The sequence below is a fragment of the Leuciscus leuciscus genome, assembly GCF_965113295.1.
Source record: "Leuciscus leuciscus genome assembly, chromosome: 21".
Classification (NCBI taxonomy): domain Eukaryota; kingdom Metazoa; phylum Chordata; class Actinopteri; order Cypriniformes; family Leuciscidae; genus Leuciscus; species Leuciscus leuciscus.
The window spans coordinates 5,759,256-5,780,810 of NC_138745.1; the positions used below are offsets into that span (position 1 = coordinate 5,759,256).

Consider the following 21,555-nt stretch of genomic DNA (forward strand, 5'->3'; position numbering starts at 1 on the left):
TCTTTGTATTGCATACTGAAAAACACACTTATATAGGGACAGGGGACAGTAGGCGGGGATCAAGTGGGCAAAGGAAAAGATACTGAGTGCTTGTGAAAAGGGGGTGTACCAACTTTATATCTACTGTTCAATGCAGTCATTCAGTTTGATCACTAAGAGAGAGAGAGAGAGAGAGAGAGAGAGAGAGAGAGAGAGAGAGAGAGAGAGAGAGAGAGAGAGAGAGAGAGAGAGAGAGAGAGAGAGAGAGAAAGTTAAATGGTGTGAAGAGGGTAAACACAGGGTACTAAGAGAGGGAGAGAGAGAGAGATGTTCAAAGACACATTTAGGACAGTGGTCACTTAAAATTCAATCTGGCCTCCATCCAATGTTCTGGACTACTTTACATTCATGCTGTATAGTGACCCAACTCAAAATGGGGTTCACCAGTAATCTTGGGCCTCTGTTAAAATAACTGTACTTCCATTTGGAGGACACGGAGGAGACACCTTTTGCCATTCAACTTAATCTAATTCTGTCTGTCTCCACCTGTGGTGAAACATTAACATAATAAAGAGTTTTAGAAGCTAGCACTGTATAATATTTATAGCTGTGACACACGATAACCAGCTTTATTAGTGGATCGGAGTATTATTGTCCAGTCAGGTGTATCTATAAAGATACAGTCATTTGTGTTCAGTTGAATCAAAGCCTGTCGTATCTCAAAGCACAACGCCACAGATTAGATATAGATATCACTGCATAACACAAAGATTGCTTGTTGTCTTTTCAACGAATACTTTTCTCATTTACTTTTCAGATAATTTGTTTTATTACAATGAAATGATGTGAAAGCCTTCAAATGTTTTTGTTTTTTTTGTGCACGTGTAAATTTTGTATTATGTTTTGGCAATATTGTAAATATTAAACCATGTGAATAAAGCTCTGTTGATTCTGACTATCCATTCTCTTTCTCAAGTTCAGTTTAGAGAGTTTTTGACAATTTCTCAGTAGAACCTTCGAAGAAAGTAGAGGAAAACTAGGGAAAGGGAGGATGGATGGTAGGGAGAGAAAAAGAGTAAGAAGAAGATTTACAGTGACAGAAGGAATGAAAGAGAGAGAATATAAGGAACACAGGGGCCCTCAGAAAGGAATAAAGGGGTCACTGTTTCAAAGCTTATTTTAACATGGTTGAATGTTAGTTCGCCTCTAATATGATGAAGAATGAACACATTATTGCTGCAAGACAAACTTGTTTGACCAACTGAATTTGGGAAGACATTAATTACAGGGTTCGCAAAACTTAAAGCTTAAAAAAAAAAAAAATTTCTTATTAACTTGCTCGTTGTTCAAAACTGATTGCTTGCACAAATAATTACAAAGAAATGGCAAGTACCACATGAAATTAAATATTACATTATGATAGACTGAAATTGTAGGCTATTTTCTTGTAAAACATACTCCAATAATCTTGGTTTTATTTAAAACTTTGAAAAATCTTTGTACAGTGTATGTTCCTTTAATACGTGGTTTAATAACACATGAGTGGTTTCATAACTCTGAATCACGTCCTGATTTTGCAGTTAGATGTGTTACTGGGTCAACATACAGTATTTGTTGATCCAGGAACAACATTCCTTTCCGAAAATTGAATAACAACCAAATCCCTACCCTAAGTTAAACCTAATGATAGATGAGTGATAGGTGAATAACACTGACGTAGAGGCACCAAACCCTTGTTTTAAGTCGAAACTTGACATAAACAGTAAACTTGCCCCACAAATGACTTGTAGAATCACATCCAGTCATTATATTTTTTTGATTAGATTCTTTATCCAAAGCCATTTATAAATGAGAATAATACACACAGAAGCAATTTAACCAAGTCAAAGGTACACATACATAGCGACTATACTGTATATGTTCCTTTTAGAGGTACAAAGTGTAACATCTTTATTTCTGTCAGGACCACTATCGTCATATATGATTGACAATTAGCATACAATTTGGATTGGCGGTATGGTTCCGTTCTGGGCGAGAACTCCCTGCGCATCCATGCAGCCTAGCATGGATAAGAGCAGGGAGAGCAGCAATAATCCCCCTTGGGGTAAACAGAACAGAACCAACATGAATGTATTGCAGATATCATTAATTCAAGATTTTAAAGTACGACATAATTCGAGAATTTATTCTGATTCGAAGGGAATCAGAATGCCAAACCCTGACTGACGAGAGGAGGAGCTGGGGATGGAGGAGGGTAATTCGCTCCTGAGAAACGCGATAGCTGCTGATAATACTGAAGCAGCTTATATATGTATACGGTGATAGGCGTCGTATTCCTATAGGTAGATGTGGATCAGCTGATAGTCAGCTGATGCGAGCTTGACTAATGTGACCTGCCAGAACTAACGCTACGCTTGATGTTTCGAAATCAGACATCAAACACAAGCATTGCTATAATGTGACATCAAATTGCATTGACATTGTGTGCATAAACCTAGATCAAATATTCTTAAAAGAGTGAATGCACTGGACTCATAACACAATTTATAACTCATTAATATGGACACTATGTCCCAGGGGTTGATTTTTAACTTCAACATAAAATCTTAATCTAAATGTAAAAATGAATCACAAAAATATTAAACTTTAAAACCTATTAAATCTAGACCAAGAGTGAAAGTAATATAAAACATTTAAATAATTGTTACAATTATTTATGTTTTTCACCACAAATTATCACAATATATAATATATTAAATAGAATATTATAAAAATATTTGAAATCAAACTCTAGTTTTGTCAAGTTGTTAAAGTGTTCATTCTGTGTATTTATAGGATAAAGGATATAGTATTCAGGATATGTTTGAGATATTACAAGCATCACATCATTATGCAAATATTTACAGGAAGGAATGAGACGAGTCAAACCTGTTTTTATTATGAAACATTTGTTATTTACCAGAAATACACGTCAAACTGGGGATTTAAAGATCATATAAGAGGCAAGACACCTCTCTTTCACAACACTCCCCTTCAGCCATGGAGTTATCGGTGATCTTGTTCAGCTGTATCGCCACGATGAGTATGGAGGGTAAGTTTGTATATACAGTATGTTTGTATGTGTATATGAGTCAAATGTTAATGTATTTCCTTGAGATTCACTACAGAGCATCATTTTCTTAATCACTATTTTGCTTTCCATGAGGATTTTTTTTTGTGTGAAAGTTTGAAATTGTTTGCTTTTTTCTCCACAGGTTCAAATGCACAGCAAACATACGGTAAGAGCAGCACAAGATAAATCATACACAAGTTATATTGTGGTAATAGGGCTGCATGATTTGGGGGAAAAGATTAATAAAAAATTTCTGATTGTGATTATGATTTAACATGTGATATGGCTAAAATAGGTTTGCTGTGTTTATTTGTATAATTTAGCTAGAATTTTATGAAAAACAGAAAAACTACAAGGACTACAAAACATAGCACAGAACAGAACAGGAAATAACAAAAGTCCACACAAGACAAGGGGAACACAAGACAGGAATCATGACATAGCCCCCCCCCTTTAAAGGGATAGTTCACTTTGAAATTAAATTTTGGTATGTTTTAGCTTACCTCAAGGGCATCCAAGATGTAGGTGTCTTTTTTTCCGCAGTAGTTTCAATTTTGATATTTTTAGGTCAAACCGTTCTTGTCTGTCAGTCATATAATGCAGGTCTATGGTCACTGTCTCAAAGAGCATGGACAGAGTCCAAATTAAAACAATTCCCCATCGTCCAAATTAAACAATTCCCCATCGTAAGTACACATTGATGGCCCAAGACACGAAACGAGCAGTTTGTGTGAGAAAACGAAGAGTATATAGTTTTTACCACTTATTCGGTTGTTAAGTCGTGACGTAACCACTCTCCGATAATACTCTTTCCGGGTCCAAAGTCCAGGTCCTCTCTACCACCTACCGCTTTCGCTAGTGTTTTGGTTATTATTGAGTGTTTTTACAATGCCGCAGTGCTGTGTCCCGTGTCCCGAGCAAACTCACTTCAACCTCGTAAATCTTCTTTTTCACTGATGCCTGGACTCTACCCTTAATTATGCCACCTGAGTGATGAGCTACACTAACCACTCTGTTGGTGTTAAAGGAATTTAAACACTTTTTGACCGCCAAGGGTGCCTCACTAAGAAGGACGTGATCGTAAATAAATTTACAGGTTCCACCATTGTTATTTTTGGACGAGAGGAGCGCTTGGACCCGGAAAAGGCTAAACGTCACGCGTGACGTCAGACTTAACAATCGGATACATAGCCATGTCCAAGTGATCTGATCTGACGTGTACGCAGACTGGTGCATAGATATATACACACTAGATGTCGCCTTGTCTACGGCAGTTCATTGGAACGAATGTCTTTAAGGCGACATCTAGTGTATATATCTATGCACCAGTCTGCGTACACGTCAGATCAGATCACTCGGACATGGCCGTGTATAAGTGGTAAAAACGATATAAATACTGTTCGTTTTCTCACACAAACCGCTCGTTTCGTGTCTTAGGCCATCAATGTGTACTTACGATGGGGAATTGTTTAATTTGGACGACGGGGAATTGTTTTAATTTGGACTCTGTGCATGCTCTTTGAGACAGTGACCATAGACCTGCATTATATGACTGACAGACAAGAACGGTTTGACCTAAAAATATCAAAATTGAAACTACTGCGGAAAAAAGACACCTACATCTTGGATGCCCTTGAGGTAAGCTAAAACATACCAAAAATTTATTTCAAAGTGAACTATCCCTTTAAGGAGTGGATCCCAGACACTCCACATAAAAAATAAAAAGTCCGGGAGGGTAGTGGAGGGGATGGTGGAACAGGGGAGGGATGGAGGGCCAGGTCCATGGAGAGTAAAGGGGTTTGGAGACTGCGGCAGGATGGGAGGCCAGGGCGGAGCAGGCTGTGCCGGGGGCTAGGGCGGATGCGATGCTTCAGGGGGTCAGGGCGGATGCGATGCTTCAGGGGGTCAGGGCGGATGCGATGCTTCAGGGGGCCAGGGCAGATGCGACGCTTCAGGGGGTCAGGGCGGATGCGACTGTGCCGGGGTCCAGGGTGGGTGCGACGCTTCAGGGGTCCAGGGTGGAGCAGACTGTGCCGGGGTCGAGGGCGGATGGTGTATCACAATGTGATTTATTTATTTATTTATTTATTTATTTATTTATTTATTTATTTATTTATTTATTTATTTATTTATTTATTTATTTATTTATTTATTTATTTATTTTGCTTATAATCTTCTGAAGGTTATCAATTTTGTTAAAGCGCCATCTATTAGTCAGAAGTGATAAGCAATTTTACTATATTACAAGTGATCGTATTTTTGATTTTTCAGCAATTTTGACTAAAATTATTTAAAAATGCCTTTAATATCCTCATTGCTGAGGTTTCTCTGAAGCTCCCAGCATTGCCTGCTTAACTTATCATGATTTTTGTGATTGGGCCCAACAATTTCTAATTTATTAAATTATTAGTTCAATTAATAATGAATTTATTATTATTACTAAATGAAAATATAAGAAATATGACTACTGCATCATTTCACTGTAAAATAAAAGAATAGCCTATAAGAAAAATAATGATAGCCTAATAATAAGTATTATTTTAATTTTATTTTACATTACAAATGTAAAATTACAATACTAATATATTTGGCCTTCTTAAAGTCCGCGTAAACCGGAAGTTGCAAACGACTTTTCTCCAGTGCTGTGACGTATTTCCCAGTGAAAAGGAATATTGAACAGAGGGCAGGGACGGACTGGGGCTAAAAAACAGCCCTGGACTTTCTCGCAAATAGGCACATCATCCGGCCATTCACCTCTAGCTGTGTGCGACAGACACTAGCCAGGATGTCCTGATACTATTCCACATACTGTAGCCTATCAAACAAGCAAGTAACATCTCAAAACCAATGATGATAATTTTGGGGTTGTGTTTATTAATGAAGCCTCAGCCTTCAAATAAAAACAAAAAATGTGCAATGCCATCAAATACAAATAATGAAATGTCACTGGCTACAGAAACCCCAAATTACACAAACTTGTAATTATAAAACATATAGTTACTATATACCAGGGGTCTCCAACCTTTTTGTGTGTGAGTGTGTGTATTCTCTCAAATATTTATCATACATATAACATGGTGGTGCTTTTTTACTTTTCACCATCATATGCAAAATAATAAAATATCTTGATATTCTGGTTTAGACTTACAAGCGTTTAAAAAAAAAAATCAACAATTCCTGAAAAATAATGAAAATAATTATTGCTCTTTTTTTGGATTTTCTATAAACGTACTCGGTTACTAACGTAACCTCGGTTCTCTCTAGAAGAGGGACCGAGTACTGCGTAAGATATCTTACGCTAGGGGAAAATCCTTTTTCCGCGAGATATTGAAGCCAAAAATTATCCTTAATTTTGTAATAATGCAAAACGCGTTGCAGCAGCAATGCAGACATAGGCGAGACAGCTCGCGCGCCTATTGGCTGCTCTGCGGCAACTGCAGCAGCCTATCGAGCGAGGCCTGGCGTGACGTCAGACCCAATCAGGGCACTTCGCGCCCGCTGCGTCACGTCCCGCCGAAATGGGCGTGGTCTAGGCCTATAAATATCGCTCGCAGGCAGCTATTATCTGGTTTTTCATCATCGAAGCAACCAGAGCGTGTGCATGCACGGCAAGATACGCAGTACTCGGTCCCTCTTCTAGAGAGAACCGAGGTTACGTTAGTAACCGAGTACGTTCTCTTACGAGAGGTCTCTCGTACTGCGTAAGATATCTTACGCTAGGGGACCCAGTGTAAAACGCCGTGCGTGCTGAGATCTGACACCAAAGACCCAAGGGCGAAAGCCCGGGGTACATATAGTGCACAATCACTCAGTGAACTCACAGAGAGTCCGGGAAGAAGGAGGGGTGCAGCCTCACTTTCCACATAAAGTAGCGTCGAAGGGACGCAAATTTCATCATACAGACAGGGCGGGGTACGGCCTGAACTGATGGAAAAAAATGTGGGTCTTACACAGTTTGCCCAGCTTTAAACTGTCGAAAATTGAGCTGTGCTCAGTAAACGCAGCATTCTGAGCTGAACGCATCAGGTCAGATAATACTGGTAGTCTAGACCGACAGCAGCCTGGCCTGCAGGGCGGGAACCTCTAGGTTATAGAACCTTATAAATGTAGACGGGGAGGCCCAGCCTGCCGCCATACAAATATCTTGCAAGGCAATCCCACTCGACCAAGCCCACGAAGAGGCCATGCCTCTTGTGGAATGCGCTCTGACACCCAAAGGGCACTGCATGCCCTTGGAGGCGTATGCCAGCGCTATAGCATCAACTATCCATCTGGATAGGCTCTGTTTCGACGCGGCTAGTCCCTTAGAACGTCCGCTAAACGAAACAAAGAGCTGTTCCGTCTGTCTGAAAACAGACGAGCGAGACACATAAGCTCGTAATGCCCTGACTGGGCAAAGGAGGCTCGCGTCTCTTTCCTCATCAGGGACCGGTAGGGCTGACAGAGAGATAATCTGCGCCCTAAACGGTGTGTTGAGGGATTTTGGAACATAACCGTGCTTAGGTTTGAGTATAACTTTTGAGTCATTGGGCCCAAACTCCATGCACGCCGCGCTCACAGAGAGCGCGTGCAGATCCCCTATGCGCTTCACCGAAGCGAGAGCCAGCAAAAACACCGTTTTGAAAGACAGGTTTTTCAAATCGATTGACTGTAAAGGCTCAAATGGCGCACCTTTCATGGCTTCCAGAACCGTAGAAAGGTCCCATACGGGGACTGAGGGAGGTCTGGGAGGATTCAGTCTCCTAGCTCCTTTAAGGAAGCGGATGACTAAATCGTTCCTTCCTATTGACTGACCAAGCGTTGTTTCTGAGAACGCTGCTATAGCCGCCACATAAACTTTGAGCGTGGAGGGGGCCCTGCCCCCATCCAACAGCTCTTGTAGGAAGGAAAGCACCTCCGTCACATCACAATTTGTGGGTGACACACCACGGGCTGTGCACCAGCCCGAAAACACTGACCATTTCGAAGAATAGAGTCGTCTTGTAGACGGAGCTCTAGCCTGCGTGATCGTGTTTAATACTCCTTTAGGGAGTCCAACATGTACCCGTTGATGGCCCAGACATGAAGGGACCATAGATCCGGGTGAGGATGCCAGATCGAGCCGCGGGCCTGTGAGAGGAGATCTCTCCTCACTGGTACTGGCCACGGGGCAGTACTTGCTAACTGCATCACGGCTGGGAACCAAGGTTGGTTTTTCCAGAACGGTGCTACCAGCAGTACTGAGCATCCTTCTTCCCTGATCCGTTCTATCACCTGAGGCAGGAGAGAGACGGGGGGAAAAGCATAGAGCGGGCGGCGGGGCCACACATGGGCCAGCGCGCTCCTGCTCTTGGAGAAAAATTCTTGACAGTGAGCGTTTTCTTGAGACGCAAACAGGTCCACTTCCGCTCTGCCGAATTTCTTCCACAGCAGTTGGACTGTCTGTGGGTGTAGGGACCATTCGCCTGCCGGAACGTTGTTCCTGGACAGTCTGTCTGGTCCTATATTCATGATCCCTGGCACGTGCGCTGCTCTGAGCGAGCGCAGGTTGCACTGAGCCCATATCAGGAGGCGTTCTGCCAGCCTGTACAGTTTCTCGGATCTGATGCCGCCCTGGCGATTTATGTAGGATACCACAGACATGTTGTCCGAGCGGACCAAGACGTGGTGACCTTTTATTTGGGGACAAAAACGCGTCAGCGCGTTGTCTACTGCCAGCATTTCGAGGCAGTTTATGTGCAGGAGCTTCTCCCGTTCTGACCACTGGCCGAAGAACGGTCTGCCCTCGAGCAGCGCTCCCCATCCCGAGGTGGACGCGTCCGTGGACACCACTTTCACCCTCGAGGAAGTCCCCAGGCTTACACCTGATTGGTACCAGTCGTTCGCTTTCCAGGGTTTCAGCGCTGTAACGCATTTCTGATTGACCCTGAGGCGAAGCAAACCGGGTGCCCACGCTTTGCGTGGGACTCGCGCTTTCAGCCAAAACTGCAGCGGGCGCATGCGGAGCAGACCCAGCTGGAGTACTGACGATGCTGAGGCCATGAGACCTAGCATCTTCTGAAATCTTTTGAGCGGGACAGACGCGCCGCAGCGAAAAGAGTTCGCTGTGCGTCGAATGTCTACCGCGCGCCGTTGTGATAGTCGCGCTATCATGGATAGTGAGTCCAGTTCTGTGCCCAGGAAAGATATTTTCTGACTGGGTGACAGGGAGCTCTTCGCCCAATTGACACTCAGACCCAAATCCTCGAGGTGATCGAGTAAAATGGTCGTGTGTTCTATGAGCACTGCGCGAGATTGCGCTAGAATCAGCCAATCGTCCAAATAATTCAGCACTCGCATGCCTCTCATTCTGAGGGGTGCGAGCGCCGCGTCCATGCACTTCGTAAATGTACGGGGTGCTAGGGACAAACCGAACGGCAGGACTGTGTACTGATATGCCTGGCCCTCGAAGGCGAATCTCAAAAATCGCCTGTGACGTGACGCTATCTGTATTTGAAAATACGCGTCTTTCAGATCTATTGACACAAACCAATCTCCTTGGCGAATCTGCACAAGGATTTGCCTGGTCGTGAGCATCCTGAACTGTCGCTTCACAAGCACTTTGTTCAGTTGCCTTAGATCTAGTATGGGTCTGAGACCCCCGTCTTTTTTCGGTACCAGGAAGTATCTGCTGTATAGCCCCTCCTTCGCTCTGATCTTGAGAGAGGGGTTCTATGGCCCCTTTTCTCAATAGTTTCGTCACTTCGGCTCGAAGTAGATGTGCTACTTCTGTTTTTACCGTGGTCTCGACGCGCACGTTGGTTTCGTTTTTACAGAAACCGTGAGACATGCGTAACGTGGTGTTAGTGGGCACTGGGTAGTGGGCACATTCACCATGCTTAAAGCGCAACCGACCTGAGTCGGTTTTATGTGCGCGAGCCCTGTGTGACAGGCTGTGCTTATGTGTAGGGATGGGCACTGGGCAGTGGGCATTCTTACTACACACGAAACACCATCGGCCGTGGCCGGGACACCAGAAAATACGCTCTTTTGGGGATTTATCTGGGTAGCCGTGAAAACGGCATTTGTGTGCAGGCAAGCGGGTGACAGAACCGACTTGTTGGCTGCAGAAAACACTGGAACAGTCACATTTTCTGGAACTGGACGAGCGAATAGCTTTGGTGTGAGTCCGGCCGCAGCGGGACTGGAACACCGTCGTTTTCCTAGCTGTGCTAGGACGACTTCGGGGCCTCGGGCTTCACCGTAACCTTAGGTCGCGGGCCGCGTCCTGCGGGGCGGCGACCGGATGAGCGGGAGCGCGGTCTCGCGCTTCTGGCCTGGCGGCGCTGTGAAGTGGAGGCAGTGGACGGTGGCTGTGGCTGTGAGCTCTGAGCAGACGGTTTCGCACGGCCTGCTGCAGAGCTGGAGCGCTTCGGGAGGAAGTGCTTCATAGCCTGAGACGCTTTCTGTACCTCTGCGAATCTCTCCGCGAAATCTTTGACGGAGGATCCGAAGAGGCCTGCGGCGGAAAGCGGGGCGTCGAGGAACGCGGTGCGCTCAGACTCGGCCATTTCCGAGAGCGTCAGCCATAGATGTCTCTCAGACACGGTGAGAGAAGCCATAGTCCGTCCAATGGCTTGCGCTGCGGACTTAGTAGCACGAAGGGCGAGGTCCGTGGCACTCCTTAAGTCCGGCACGCAGATCGCGTCAGGTCCTTCCTCATCCAGCTTACGGAGGAGATCGGCCTGGAAGATCTGGAGCGTTGCCATGGTATGCAACGCTGACGCAGCTTGCCCGGCGGCGGAGAAAGCGCGGTGGAGCAAGCTCGACGTCGTGCGGCAAGCTTTAGAGGGTAGGGCCGGCTTAGCGCGCCGTCCAGCGGAGGGCGGGCATAAGTGGGCCGCTATCGCCTCTTCAACCGGCGGCAGCGAGAGGTATCCTTTGTTCTTGGCATCGTCAACGGCGGAGAATGCCAAAGAAACAGCAGGACGCACTCTAGCAGAATAGGGGGCGCTCCAGGACTTGGCGACTTCTTCGTGTAACTCAGGAAGAAAGGGCGCCGGTCTGGACACAGGTGAAGCGCGCTCCCCAGGCAGGAAAAATCCATCCAGCCGGTTGTGAGCGGGCTGCTCAGGCGAAGACCACTCGAGGCCGAGGCTCGCCGCGGCCTGTGCGAGTACTCGCATGAGTTCCGTCTCGATGGAAGCTCTTTTGCCTGACGAAGTGCGGGCAGGGGGCGCGGGGTCCTCAGAGCCCGCCCAATCCTCACTGCCTGACGCCAGGATAGAGCAGGAATCATCCTCTCCCAGCAGGGCTTCCTCATCCGCGATATCAACGGAAGCGGCGGCAGACGGCGGCCGCTGTCCGTCAGGAAGCGAAACAGAAGAAGCCGGGGAAGCAAGCGGGCGAACCGGCGAGCTTTGGCGGCTGAGGGAGGGTTCCGGGGCCCGCTGGGCACGGCGCTTTTTACGGCGCGACGCCGCGGCGGGCGGGGGAGCAGTCTCGGTGAAGACGGCTAGGCGAGTCCTCAGAGTCGCCATTGCCATCAGCTCGCAGTGAGGGCATCCGCCGTCAGCGAGCGCGAGAGCTGCATGTTCCTCACCCAGGCAGGAAACGCAGATCACGTGGCGGTCCCCGTCGCTGAGTGTGGCTCTGCACGAGCCGCAGGAAGGCATCTTTAAAAAGACGCTAGCTCTTTTAGAAATGTGTGTCGCAGCGGCGACACACACACACAGAAATACAGTGTAATAAAGAGAAGGATATAAGCGCCGGAAAGCGCAGCAGGAAGGCAGGAAGGCGGCGCGGCCAGCGACTTCAGTGACTCGTCCCGCTGAAGGTGCTCTCTCTCGACGGCGCGGCTCCTAATCCAGCTCCAGCGATGCGTGTGCTTCGCTTGAAGGATGAAAAATCAGATAATAGCTGCCTGCGAGCGATATTTATAGGCCTAGACCACGCCCATTTCGGCGGGACGTGACGCAGCGGGCGCGAAGTGCCATGATTGGGTCTGACGTCACGCCAGGCCTCGCTCGATAGGCTGCTGCAGTTGCCGCAGAGCAGCCAATAGGCGCGCGAGCTGTCTCACCTATGTCTGCATTGCTGCTGCAACGCGTTTTGCATTATTACAAAATTAAGGATAATTTTTGGCTTCAATATCTCGCGGAAAAAGGATTTTCCCCTAGCGTAAGATATCTTACGCAGTACGAGAGACCTCTCGTAAGAGAACCTATTGTATGTGTTATCAAAAACAGTAGCCCAAACATTTAGTATTTAGAAATGCAAAAATAAATAAATAAACTGCCATAACCTCTAAACAAAAACATTACTGCATTACATTTAATAGATTTATAGGCTACATGACTATATTAATATAACAGCATTTTTTATATGAATATATACAGTCACATTTCTGCCAAAAAAAGTTTGTTTTACTACAGTTAATTCATAAGTTGTGGAGTGAAATGTCTTCCAACTGGTTTGTTCTTGGAACAATGTTTCGCCTGTTTTTTGCGTCAATATGTTGAAAATATCAGCGCTGTTTCATCTGGCTTTTCACAAGCATAAATCACATAGTCATCTGTGGGTTTATAATAGAGAGAATTCTGCGCTGAATTGAAATGCTTCTCAGTGGATCGCGCAGCTCTGTGTAATAATGTTCGCCTGATCGAGATCAGCTTTGGCCGCGATCGCTGTTATTTGGGCCGAGCTGATAATGCTCTGCGCTGCTCAGATCAAACAAGTTTTGTTCCGCTTTTTGAGCGTTTGCCATTTGATGTTTCTCATACGCAACGCAAATGACAGCGTATATAATCAAAGAGATTTTGGTAATTTTGTTGAGGCAAAAGTGCAAATGTTTAGTTGCACCGGCACAAAAAAAGGTCGCAAAATTATACCATTTAGTCGAAGTCTGGAGCCCCGAATTACAGTAGATCGCTATTGGCAAGTTGGGGCTATTAATAAAATGTGTTTAGCGGGCAACTCACAGGCATCACGTTGGAGATGGAGACCACTCTATATAGGCCTACTATAACTTAACTATTCAAATATAATGTAATCAAATTTAAAAGTGCAGTATAGGTAAGCCTTAAACGAACTTTCTGTCAGTGGCTAGTAGGCCTACTCTTCTTCCTCAGTTGTTGTTGTTTTTTTACACGTAGCATATAAGTGATCGTATTAGTGCCCCTGCTGTTGGCTGTTCATATTGCTTTATTATACTTTTTTTTGTGCCGACGGCCCTCGGTTGGACGGCCGTTCTGGACTTTTCCAGAACGCACAGATTGTCAGTCCGTCCCTGACAGAGGGCAGGGTTTTACTCTAGCGCTCCTCCTCTCCATCTCTCGCTCATTACAGACTAACGATTTGAGGGGAGTGGTTAAGCGTTTCCCAAACCAAGCCGTCAAACCTACGTCATCAGGGAAGGTCCTCCAATGCAGAGGGGAGGGGCATTTTCAGATTTTGATTAAAGATTACGAAGCCAAACATTTTTTTTCTGTGTTTTAACTTTTTTTAACGGATTAATTGTTCACCACAAGACTAGTAATATGTGCTAACAACGTAAATAGGGTCCATTTTGATTTCAGTTGGACTTTAATTCCAGGCTTTTTTTCTGAAACTATAATTTATTGTCTGCAGATTGTGGGGTAGCTCCCCTGAACACACGCATAGTGGGCGGCACAGACGCCCCTGCGGGTAACTGGCCCTGGCAGGTCAGTATACATTTCAATGGCGGACACATCTGTGGGGGAACCCTGATCAACAACCAGTGGGTGATGACGGCTGCTCACTGCATCGTCTCGTAAGAAATATTAATATATAATTTTTAATATTTCTTAACTTAACTTTTTAACTGTTTCCATAAGCCTGCTTACAAATATACTGAAGCCTTTTTGTAGCGCAAAGCAAATGTTTATTTCCAACTGTCTATTGCAACAGGACTAACATCAACAGCTGGACGTTGTACTTGGGAAGAGAAACCCAGAGCACGTCTGTTGCCAATGCCAACACAAATGAAATGAGGGTTTTTGTTCAGTCCATCATTGTACATCCAAAGTACAACAACAGCCTTCTCAATAATGACATCTCCCTGATGAAACTGAGTCAACCTGTGACCTTCACTCCATACATTCGTCCGGTCTGCCTGGCATCTAAAGGAAGTGTCTTTCACAACGCCACAACTTGCTGGGCTACAGGTTGGGGAAACATTGGCAAAAACCGTGAGTGTCCCAAAACTATAATACACAACTTTAAGATATGTATTTTATGCAGTGTTTATTTATTTATTTTTATAGTTATAGTAGCCTAGTTATTATAGGTATATATGTTAATCTTTGTTTTATTATTTTATTGTTGTTTTATTAATTTATTTTAGATATTGCTATTTACTTTTAATTTATTTGTGTTTCTGCTTTAGTTTTAGTTAATTACATGTTTTTTTCTTTCCAGTTAATAATTTTAGAGCTTTAATTTAAACTTACAAGTCAACATTTCTCATTGAAAAAAAAGTTTTTCACTAATATTTTTTTTTAGCTTGTAAATTATTGTAATTAACAGAAATGTTGGTAACACTAAGGTTCATTATTTCAACATTAGTTAGTGTATTAACTAACATGAACTAACCATGAGAAATGGTTACTGTATTTGTTAATCTTTGTTGATGTTAGTTAATAAAAATAAAGCTGTTTATTGTTTGTTCATGTTCACACTAACTAATGTTAACAAGATTTTAATAAAGTATTAGTAAATGTTGAAATTAACATTAACATTAACAAAGATTAATAAATGCTGTAGTTCATTATTAGTTCATGCTAACTAATGTAGTTAATTAATGTTAACTAATGAACCTTATATTGTAAAGTGTTACAGAAATGTTTTTAGTTTTCGGTTTGTGTGTAGTTTGATGCAGGACTTTTACAAGTTCTAACACGTAGAAAAACAATGCTGTAATTAATTACCCTGCATCCCTATAGATTTCATACTTTTAATATTCATGCATATTTTAAATTATATGACAGCCTGAGAACACCAGTGAATCTCACAAAACTTAGGAATTTTCCAGGGCACATTTCACCCCAAATGAAAACCGAAGAAGTAGAATAATAAGAAAACCATTTATTCAGAACCATTTTCATTACTGTAATAAAAATGCAAAGTATTTATAAATCATGTTAGGATTGATTTTACCCCATTTAATGCTGATTGAAAACTAAATTTACATCAGAAACTTATAAAAAGCATAAAACTGCAAGTTACTTGTGTAGAAATCACTGATCTTTGATATAGATCAGTGGGCGGAACATTCTTTTGGTAATTACATGAGATGGGCTTCAGCTCTGCTCATTTGCATGGATGAATCTGATGCTTTAAAGCATGTAGCCATGGTTACAGAGGTAATCATCTTAGAGTTAATGTCACTAACGACATCAAAACTCTCCCAAATAAGTATATCAATAACAAAAGAAGGGGAAAAAGATGATTCTCCTCAAAAATATGTCCAAGAACACATGAGCAGCCAAGATATTAATGTGTAAGTGTGATGGTGGAATGAAACCTCCATTAATGGTGTTTCTGTATTTTGGTCTTAGCTGGTTTAAGCTGCTCAAACTGGTCTCCCAGCCTGGCCAAGCTGGTGTTCAGCTGGTTTTACTTAGCTATTACCAGGCTGGAAGACCAGCCAACCAGCTTAGGCTGGATATTTTTTTCAGCATGGGTAAACATGTCATTCACACACAAACAATGTCTCTGTGTATGACAGAGGCTTTGCCGGTTCCTCAGACACTGCAGGAAGTGGAAATCCCAGTCGTGGGCAGCTCACAATGTAGCTGCCAGTATAAGAATGTGAATGGTCTTACAATCACACCACAGATGATTTGTGCAGGGAGAACAAGCAAAGGAATCTGTCAGGTGAGTCAAACAAAAAAGGAAAATTCTGTCATTAAATCTTATTTTAAAGTTGGCACGAAACAGAAGTTGCGATAGACTTTATTTTCACTATTGTGACATGTATATCCAAGTGAAATGACTTCTTGAAGAGAAAAAAAAGTAGGGCAGGACTAGATGTTGTCCATAGGGAATTTATTCAGCCCAGGCCCAACCTGTGGCAACATTTTGCAAAAATACGTGCATGTTTTGCAACAGTTTCAAAGTGAAATGTCCAGTGAGTGGCGCTAAAAGCATGTTTAGTTTTTTTCCGGAACAGATGAACGTGAATATGGCAACGTTTTATTACGTTGCAGTTTGTACGTATCACTGCAGTTCCTTTTCAGTTCGGTCACGTTCAACGTAGTCTGATTGGGATGATTGGGATCATGCTTAGGGAGCCTGTCATCTTCGAGCACTGTTAAAACGAGCCAATGCACATTGGCGTGCGAGATTTGCATCCACGCTCCGCCATGCAGCGCGGGTATAAATACGGAAGTGGATGCACGAACCACTTGTCTTTCGCTTCAGAGCCGATCGGTCTTCATGTCGATGTCTCTGAAGAGTGTTGTTATACTTCAACGAGCGAGTGTGTCGGTGCTTCTTCAGGAAGTCTCTCCCGGTGCTGGTGGTTCTACAGCGCGAGTGCAGCGGTGGTCGCGAATCTTCTGAGCAGCATTTTTAACAGCATCACATTTTTGTGTTTGTGTTTGTTTGTCTGACGGCCGGTTGAGGGCGAAGAAAGTGAGTGCTTCACTGGTACAGGCAGCACCATCCCTGTCAGTGTTGCAGTGATCATTCCCCTGTGTGCTCCGGCACTGGTGAGAGTTTTCAAATCCTGAAAGAGCAACACGGGTGCGTTTGTGTCTTTTTCAAGATGTCATTCCACCCATGCGTTTCTGGATGCGGTCATTCCCTGTCCCCCTCTGACGGCCACAATTGTTGCATCACATGTTTGGGCTTACAGCTAGGGGTCGACCGATTAATCGGTCGGACGATTAATCGGCCGATTTTTAGCATTTTTTAACATAATCGGCATCGGCCAATATCCAGTATATCAAGCCGATTATTAGGCGGGCGCATCTGTGGGCAGCCTAGTGTTGTTGTTGTTGTGGAACACATGTGGAACACATGCTCAAAGCGGTCCCAGATCAGCTGGACAGCCTGAGGATGGAGTCTCCACTCTCCCTGGGCCACAAGCTGTCGTGAGAGCTCGGCGGTGGAAAGGTAAGCATCTGAAGAGCTCGTGCAGTTGGCTGCAACAACAGCCGAAAGAGGAACCCTGAACTGGTATTTTATTCTATACCAAAAGAAGAGAGAATCATTTATTTAAAAGACTTGAAGTCTCATGTTGGTTTGTGGTTAATTATATTTCCATTATACTCTTTGTGGCCAACATTATACAGACAGATATCGACAGATAATGTTTTGTCTTCATTTTATTGTTGGATCTGTTTAAATGCACTTTATCATGATAAGTTAGTAAGATTTGCGGTTGTTTTGAATATAACTGTATGTCTGTCTGTTAGTTAATACCTAACAGTTACCTAAATCTAATAAATATTTTTCTGAAGTTCATAAAGATATTGTCTTCGTCACATGCGCTTTAGATGTTATTTTGTGTAAGTAACGTTAAAGGTACAATATGTAAGAATTTTGCATTAAAATATCCCAAAATCTCAAGGCCAGTGTTATATATTTTGTTAAGTTGATTACTTACAATATCCCAAATGTTTCAAACTATTTTTAAATCGTGAGAAAATTGCGATTTTAACCAAGGAAACGGGGCGTTAGAGCAGGGGGGAGCTGGGAGTCGCCAGTCAATTGCGTCATATCCGCGTCACCCTCGGTTTCCGCTCGTACTGCGTGGAGTCCTGGACAAATGTGGAAGTTGTAGTTGTAGCGTCTATCAAGCAACAAACGTTAGCTTGTTTCTTGCAGTCGTTATGGGACACAATTATTCTTTACCGATTGCAGCTGGTTCTGTCGACAAAGCATGCTTAATTTTATATTTTCCAAATGTAGCATTCGGTAATAGTTATGTTTATGTAAGGAAAGTATTATTGCTTTAGATTTGTGTTTAGTTTATTGACATTGTTTATCACGTCTGGTGTTTATGGCCATGTAAATAAATATAGCATGTGTTATACATAAAGATTAATCAGTATTTTGGCAAATGATGTGGGCATGTTCGAATGTATTTTTACAACAATTGTTTAGAACATGTAGAACTGCGCAGCGTTATCACAACAATGAATTCAACAAATACAGTAACATCTATTAAGTATTAAACCTTACTTTTCATGCGGTTAATTCATTTTAATGAAATAATAGTGTGATGAGGTTTAAGAGTCAGGAAGGAAGAAGACAGGGGTCGGCGTGACTGGGACTCGTACTTTATTAAAATAAAGCAAAACAAACAAAAGCCGCGCACAACGCGCATTCACTGTGGCAACCGCGACGGCTCAAAACAGTTCAAAAATGAGAGCTTGGATCCACCGGTTTTCTTCCTCTGCGTCCAATTTTCTCTCCAGTCTCTCTCTCGTTCCAGCGCGGCTTATAAGCGGTCTCTCCACGCCAATAATACTGCAATAAGACACAGGTGCATTTGCACTTGACCTACTTGCTCGTCTCTTTTCTCTCCCATCACAGACCGCGCTGAACCACGCCCCCCTCGCCACAAAAAGCATGTCATTAAACGCAACATTTATAAAAATAGAACTTAGCCTCATCCATGAACATGATTTTTCGATTCCCGTCTGACTGATTTACATCCACGGTGGAGTTTAAAACGACAGTTCCCATCATTCCACGCTCCTTCACATCGTCATCAAGCTACGCCGTTGTTGTTGTTTGGAATGTAGCGCCCTCTAGCGGCAAAAATTCTTGCATATTGTACCTTTAACGTTAGCTCTGCAGACGATGCATAATCTCAGCCTGGAAATGCATATTAAAGGACTAGTTCTTCCAAAAATGATAATTCTGCCGTCATTTACTCACCTTCATGTGCAAATCCTTAAGTTTACTTTCCGTGGAAGACAAAGGGACATTTTTGAATATGTAACCTAATGGAGACTCTTCTTGTCGATGTAATGAAAGTGAATGAGTAACATTAGCCTACTGGGGGCTGTCACGCAAAAAATAATAATAATAAAAAGACAAAAAAACATCACAAAGGTATCATAAAAGTGATCTAATACGACTCGTCCGTTATATTAATATCGTTATTTATTCATATGATAGCTTTATGTGACAAACAAACTGCAATTTAAGTCGTAATATTAGAATCACTGATGAGTTTACCTCTTGATAGCTTTTAATCGCAGCCGAATCATTCAAAAAGATTCGACTCGAAAGATTCTTTCATTTCGATATTTGTGTGTATTAAACCTTCTCTGTAATTGAACATCTGTTCTTTCGGACAGATATGGCAGTCTTTTATGATATTCGGCTGATGGACGGATTAGATGGATTCATTCATGCCAGCCGAACAGCTGCAGATTCATAGATTCATTCATTCATGACATCGCCTCGACTCTCATGAACGCGCGCCATGAAGCTCTATTAAGTATTTCTATATCATGAAAGGCCAATTGGGGCAAGCCTGGGGCAGATAATAATGGACTAAAGAAAACTGGGGGTAACAAATAAGGATCTGAGCCTAAAATAGAAATTTTCTCCCGGTATCTCTGTCTCTCTCTCTCATTCAAATAGGCAGTTTGGGCGGCCATACCGGGCGAGTCGGTCGCAAATATGGCGGCGTTCTATTTGTAGTGACGTAGGTGGCATCTATGAATTGCAGCCATTGGATGATTGGATGTTTGTGTTTTGCTATTGGTCGATCTCATGTGGCTCCCATACACAAAATAAATATATTTGAAATATATTTTCAGAATATATTTTGAAATATAGTTTTGGAATATATGCAAATATTCGAAATTGGCCCAATAAATATATTTTAGTTAAATATATGTAAATATATTTATATTTTAATATTTTAATATTGAATATTTAATATAATATTTTATAATATATTTACTAACAACATATATGTTCATATATGTTTTAACTTTTGCAAATTGTTTCATTTGAAATATATTTTGAAATTTAAAAAGTTAACATTTTCACAAACAAACAACACATTTTCAATTTATTTTTTACATTTTTATTTATTTCATTTTAAATCTGAGTTCAGCTATTTTTCAGTTGACAGCTGTCCCCAGTTGTCCCTTGAATTACTATGATCAAAATACATTTTCGACCCTTCTTTAGCAAGCTAAACATTTTATGACCATATATTTTGTCATATATTTTACATTACATTTTATAAATGTAAATATATTTCACACTTAACATCATATATTTTTGTTATATTTCAGAATATATTTCAAAATGATAAATATAAGTGAACAACAATGCAAATATATTTCAATGTATTTGGAATATATGCCACATATACTTTTGACACTTTAAAATATATTTCAATATTTTTTTTTTCTGTATGGGTTGACAGGTTGTCCTGCCTTCGTGCTATTAAAAACGACATCAAAGATGTAAATTATTTTGATTAAATATTATTAGACACATGAATTATGTGCATGATGTGCATGGATAATGAATTTATAATAACTACTGCTATATTTCATTAAAAAAAGACAGATTTCATGGTGACTTTAAACAACTCAACTGTTGCATGTTCACTTGTGTTGATTCTCTGTCTGCTCTCTGCTTCCCTCTGCAGGGAGATTCTGGAGGTCCGATACAGTGCAAACAGGGTTCTGTGTGGGTCCAGGCTGGGATCTCGAGTTTTGGGACAAGCCTGGGCTGTGCCATTAAAGATTATCCAGAGGTGTTTTCACGTGTCTCAGAGTTCAACACTTGGGTCACAGAAAACGTGGAGGGAACCGCCATTGGCCTTGTGACCTTTACATCCAACGGCACAGACGGCAGCTTCACATGCTCAGCCACACTTCACTTCTCACTCTACTCTAGTTTTATCATTCTCTTCACTGCAGTCATCTCAAACTTCCTCACACATTCATTAGTCATTTAGTCACTTTGTCGCTCTGAACTAACAGGTTAAGGGGAAAATTAATGTGTGACCAGGCGCGCTGGAAGCTGTTTCATGCGAGGGGGGCTGAGGGCTGGGTTGGAAAATATGTGACGTCATTATGTTGTGGCTGACGACAAGACATGAAATTTCTCTGTACTGTATATGTATGTTGTAGCCATTAAAGAAAACATTTAGTTTCATATTTGTTTAAATATTATAGGCTAATGTTATTTTTTTATTTAAGCAATGTTGATTATTAAAGTGAGCATATACAGCATGAGAAAGATAAAGATACATCATGAGATGCAATATGGCTGGAGACATGGAGTGAGTAAGACATGATTTTGACCACTTCATTGAGTTTTGTTTTGTAGAAAGACTATGTTTAAAAGATTTTCGTTTTGTATAAATTGTATCTTAATTTTGATCAATGTTTTATCAACCAATTGCCTGTATTTAATAAATAAGTAGCAAATATATAGCAGACAATGTAATAAGGCGCCGGCACAATCACTTGCATTGCACGTGAACTGGAGGGCGC

General features: G+C 42.4%; 1 protein-coding gene across 1 annotated transcript; it reads left to right on the forward strand.

The window, feature by feature from the left end:
• The first annotated feature begins 2,942 nt into the window (after window positions 1-2,942).
• LOC309485347 (chymotrypsin-like protease CTRL-1) lies at window positions 2,943-21,020 on the forward strand. The gene is made up of 6 exons (XM_082152178.1): window positions 2,943-3,070; window positions 3,234-3,257; window positions 13,679-13,841; window positions 13,979-14,259; window positions 15,798-15,946; window positions 20,703-21,020. The coding sequence occupies exons 1-6, from the start codon at window positions 3,019-3,021 to the stop codon at window positions 21,012-21,014; spliced, it is 981 nt and encodes a 326-aa protein (XP_082008304.1). The 5' UTR covers window positions 2,943-3,018; the 3' UTR covers window positions 21,015-21,020.
• Window positions 21,021-21,555: the final 535 nt, after the last annotated feature.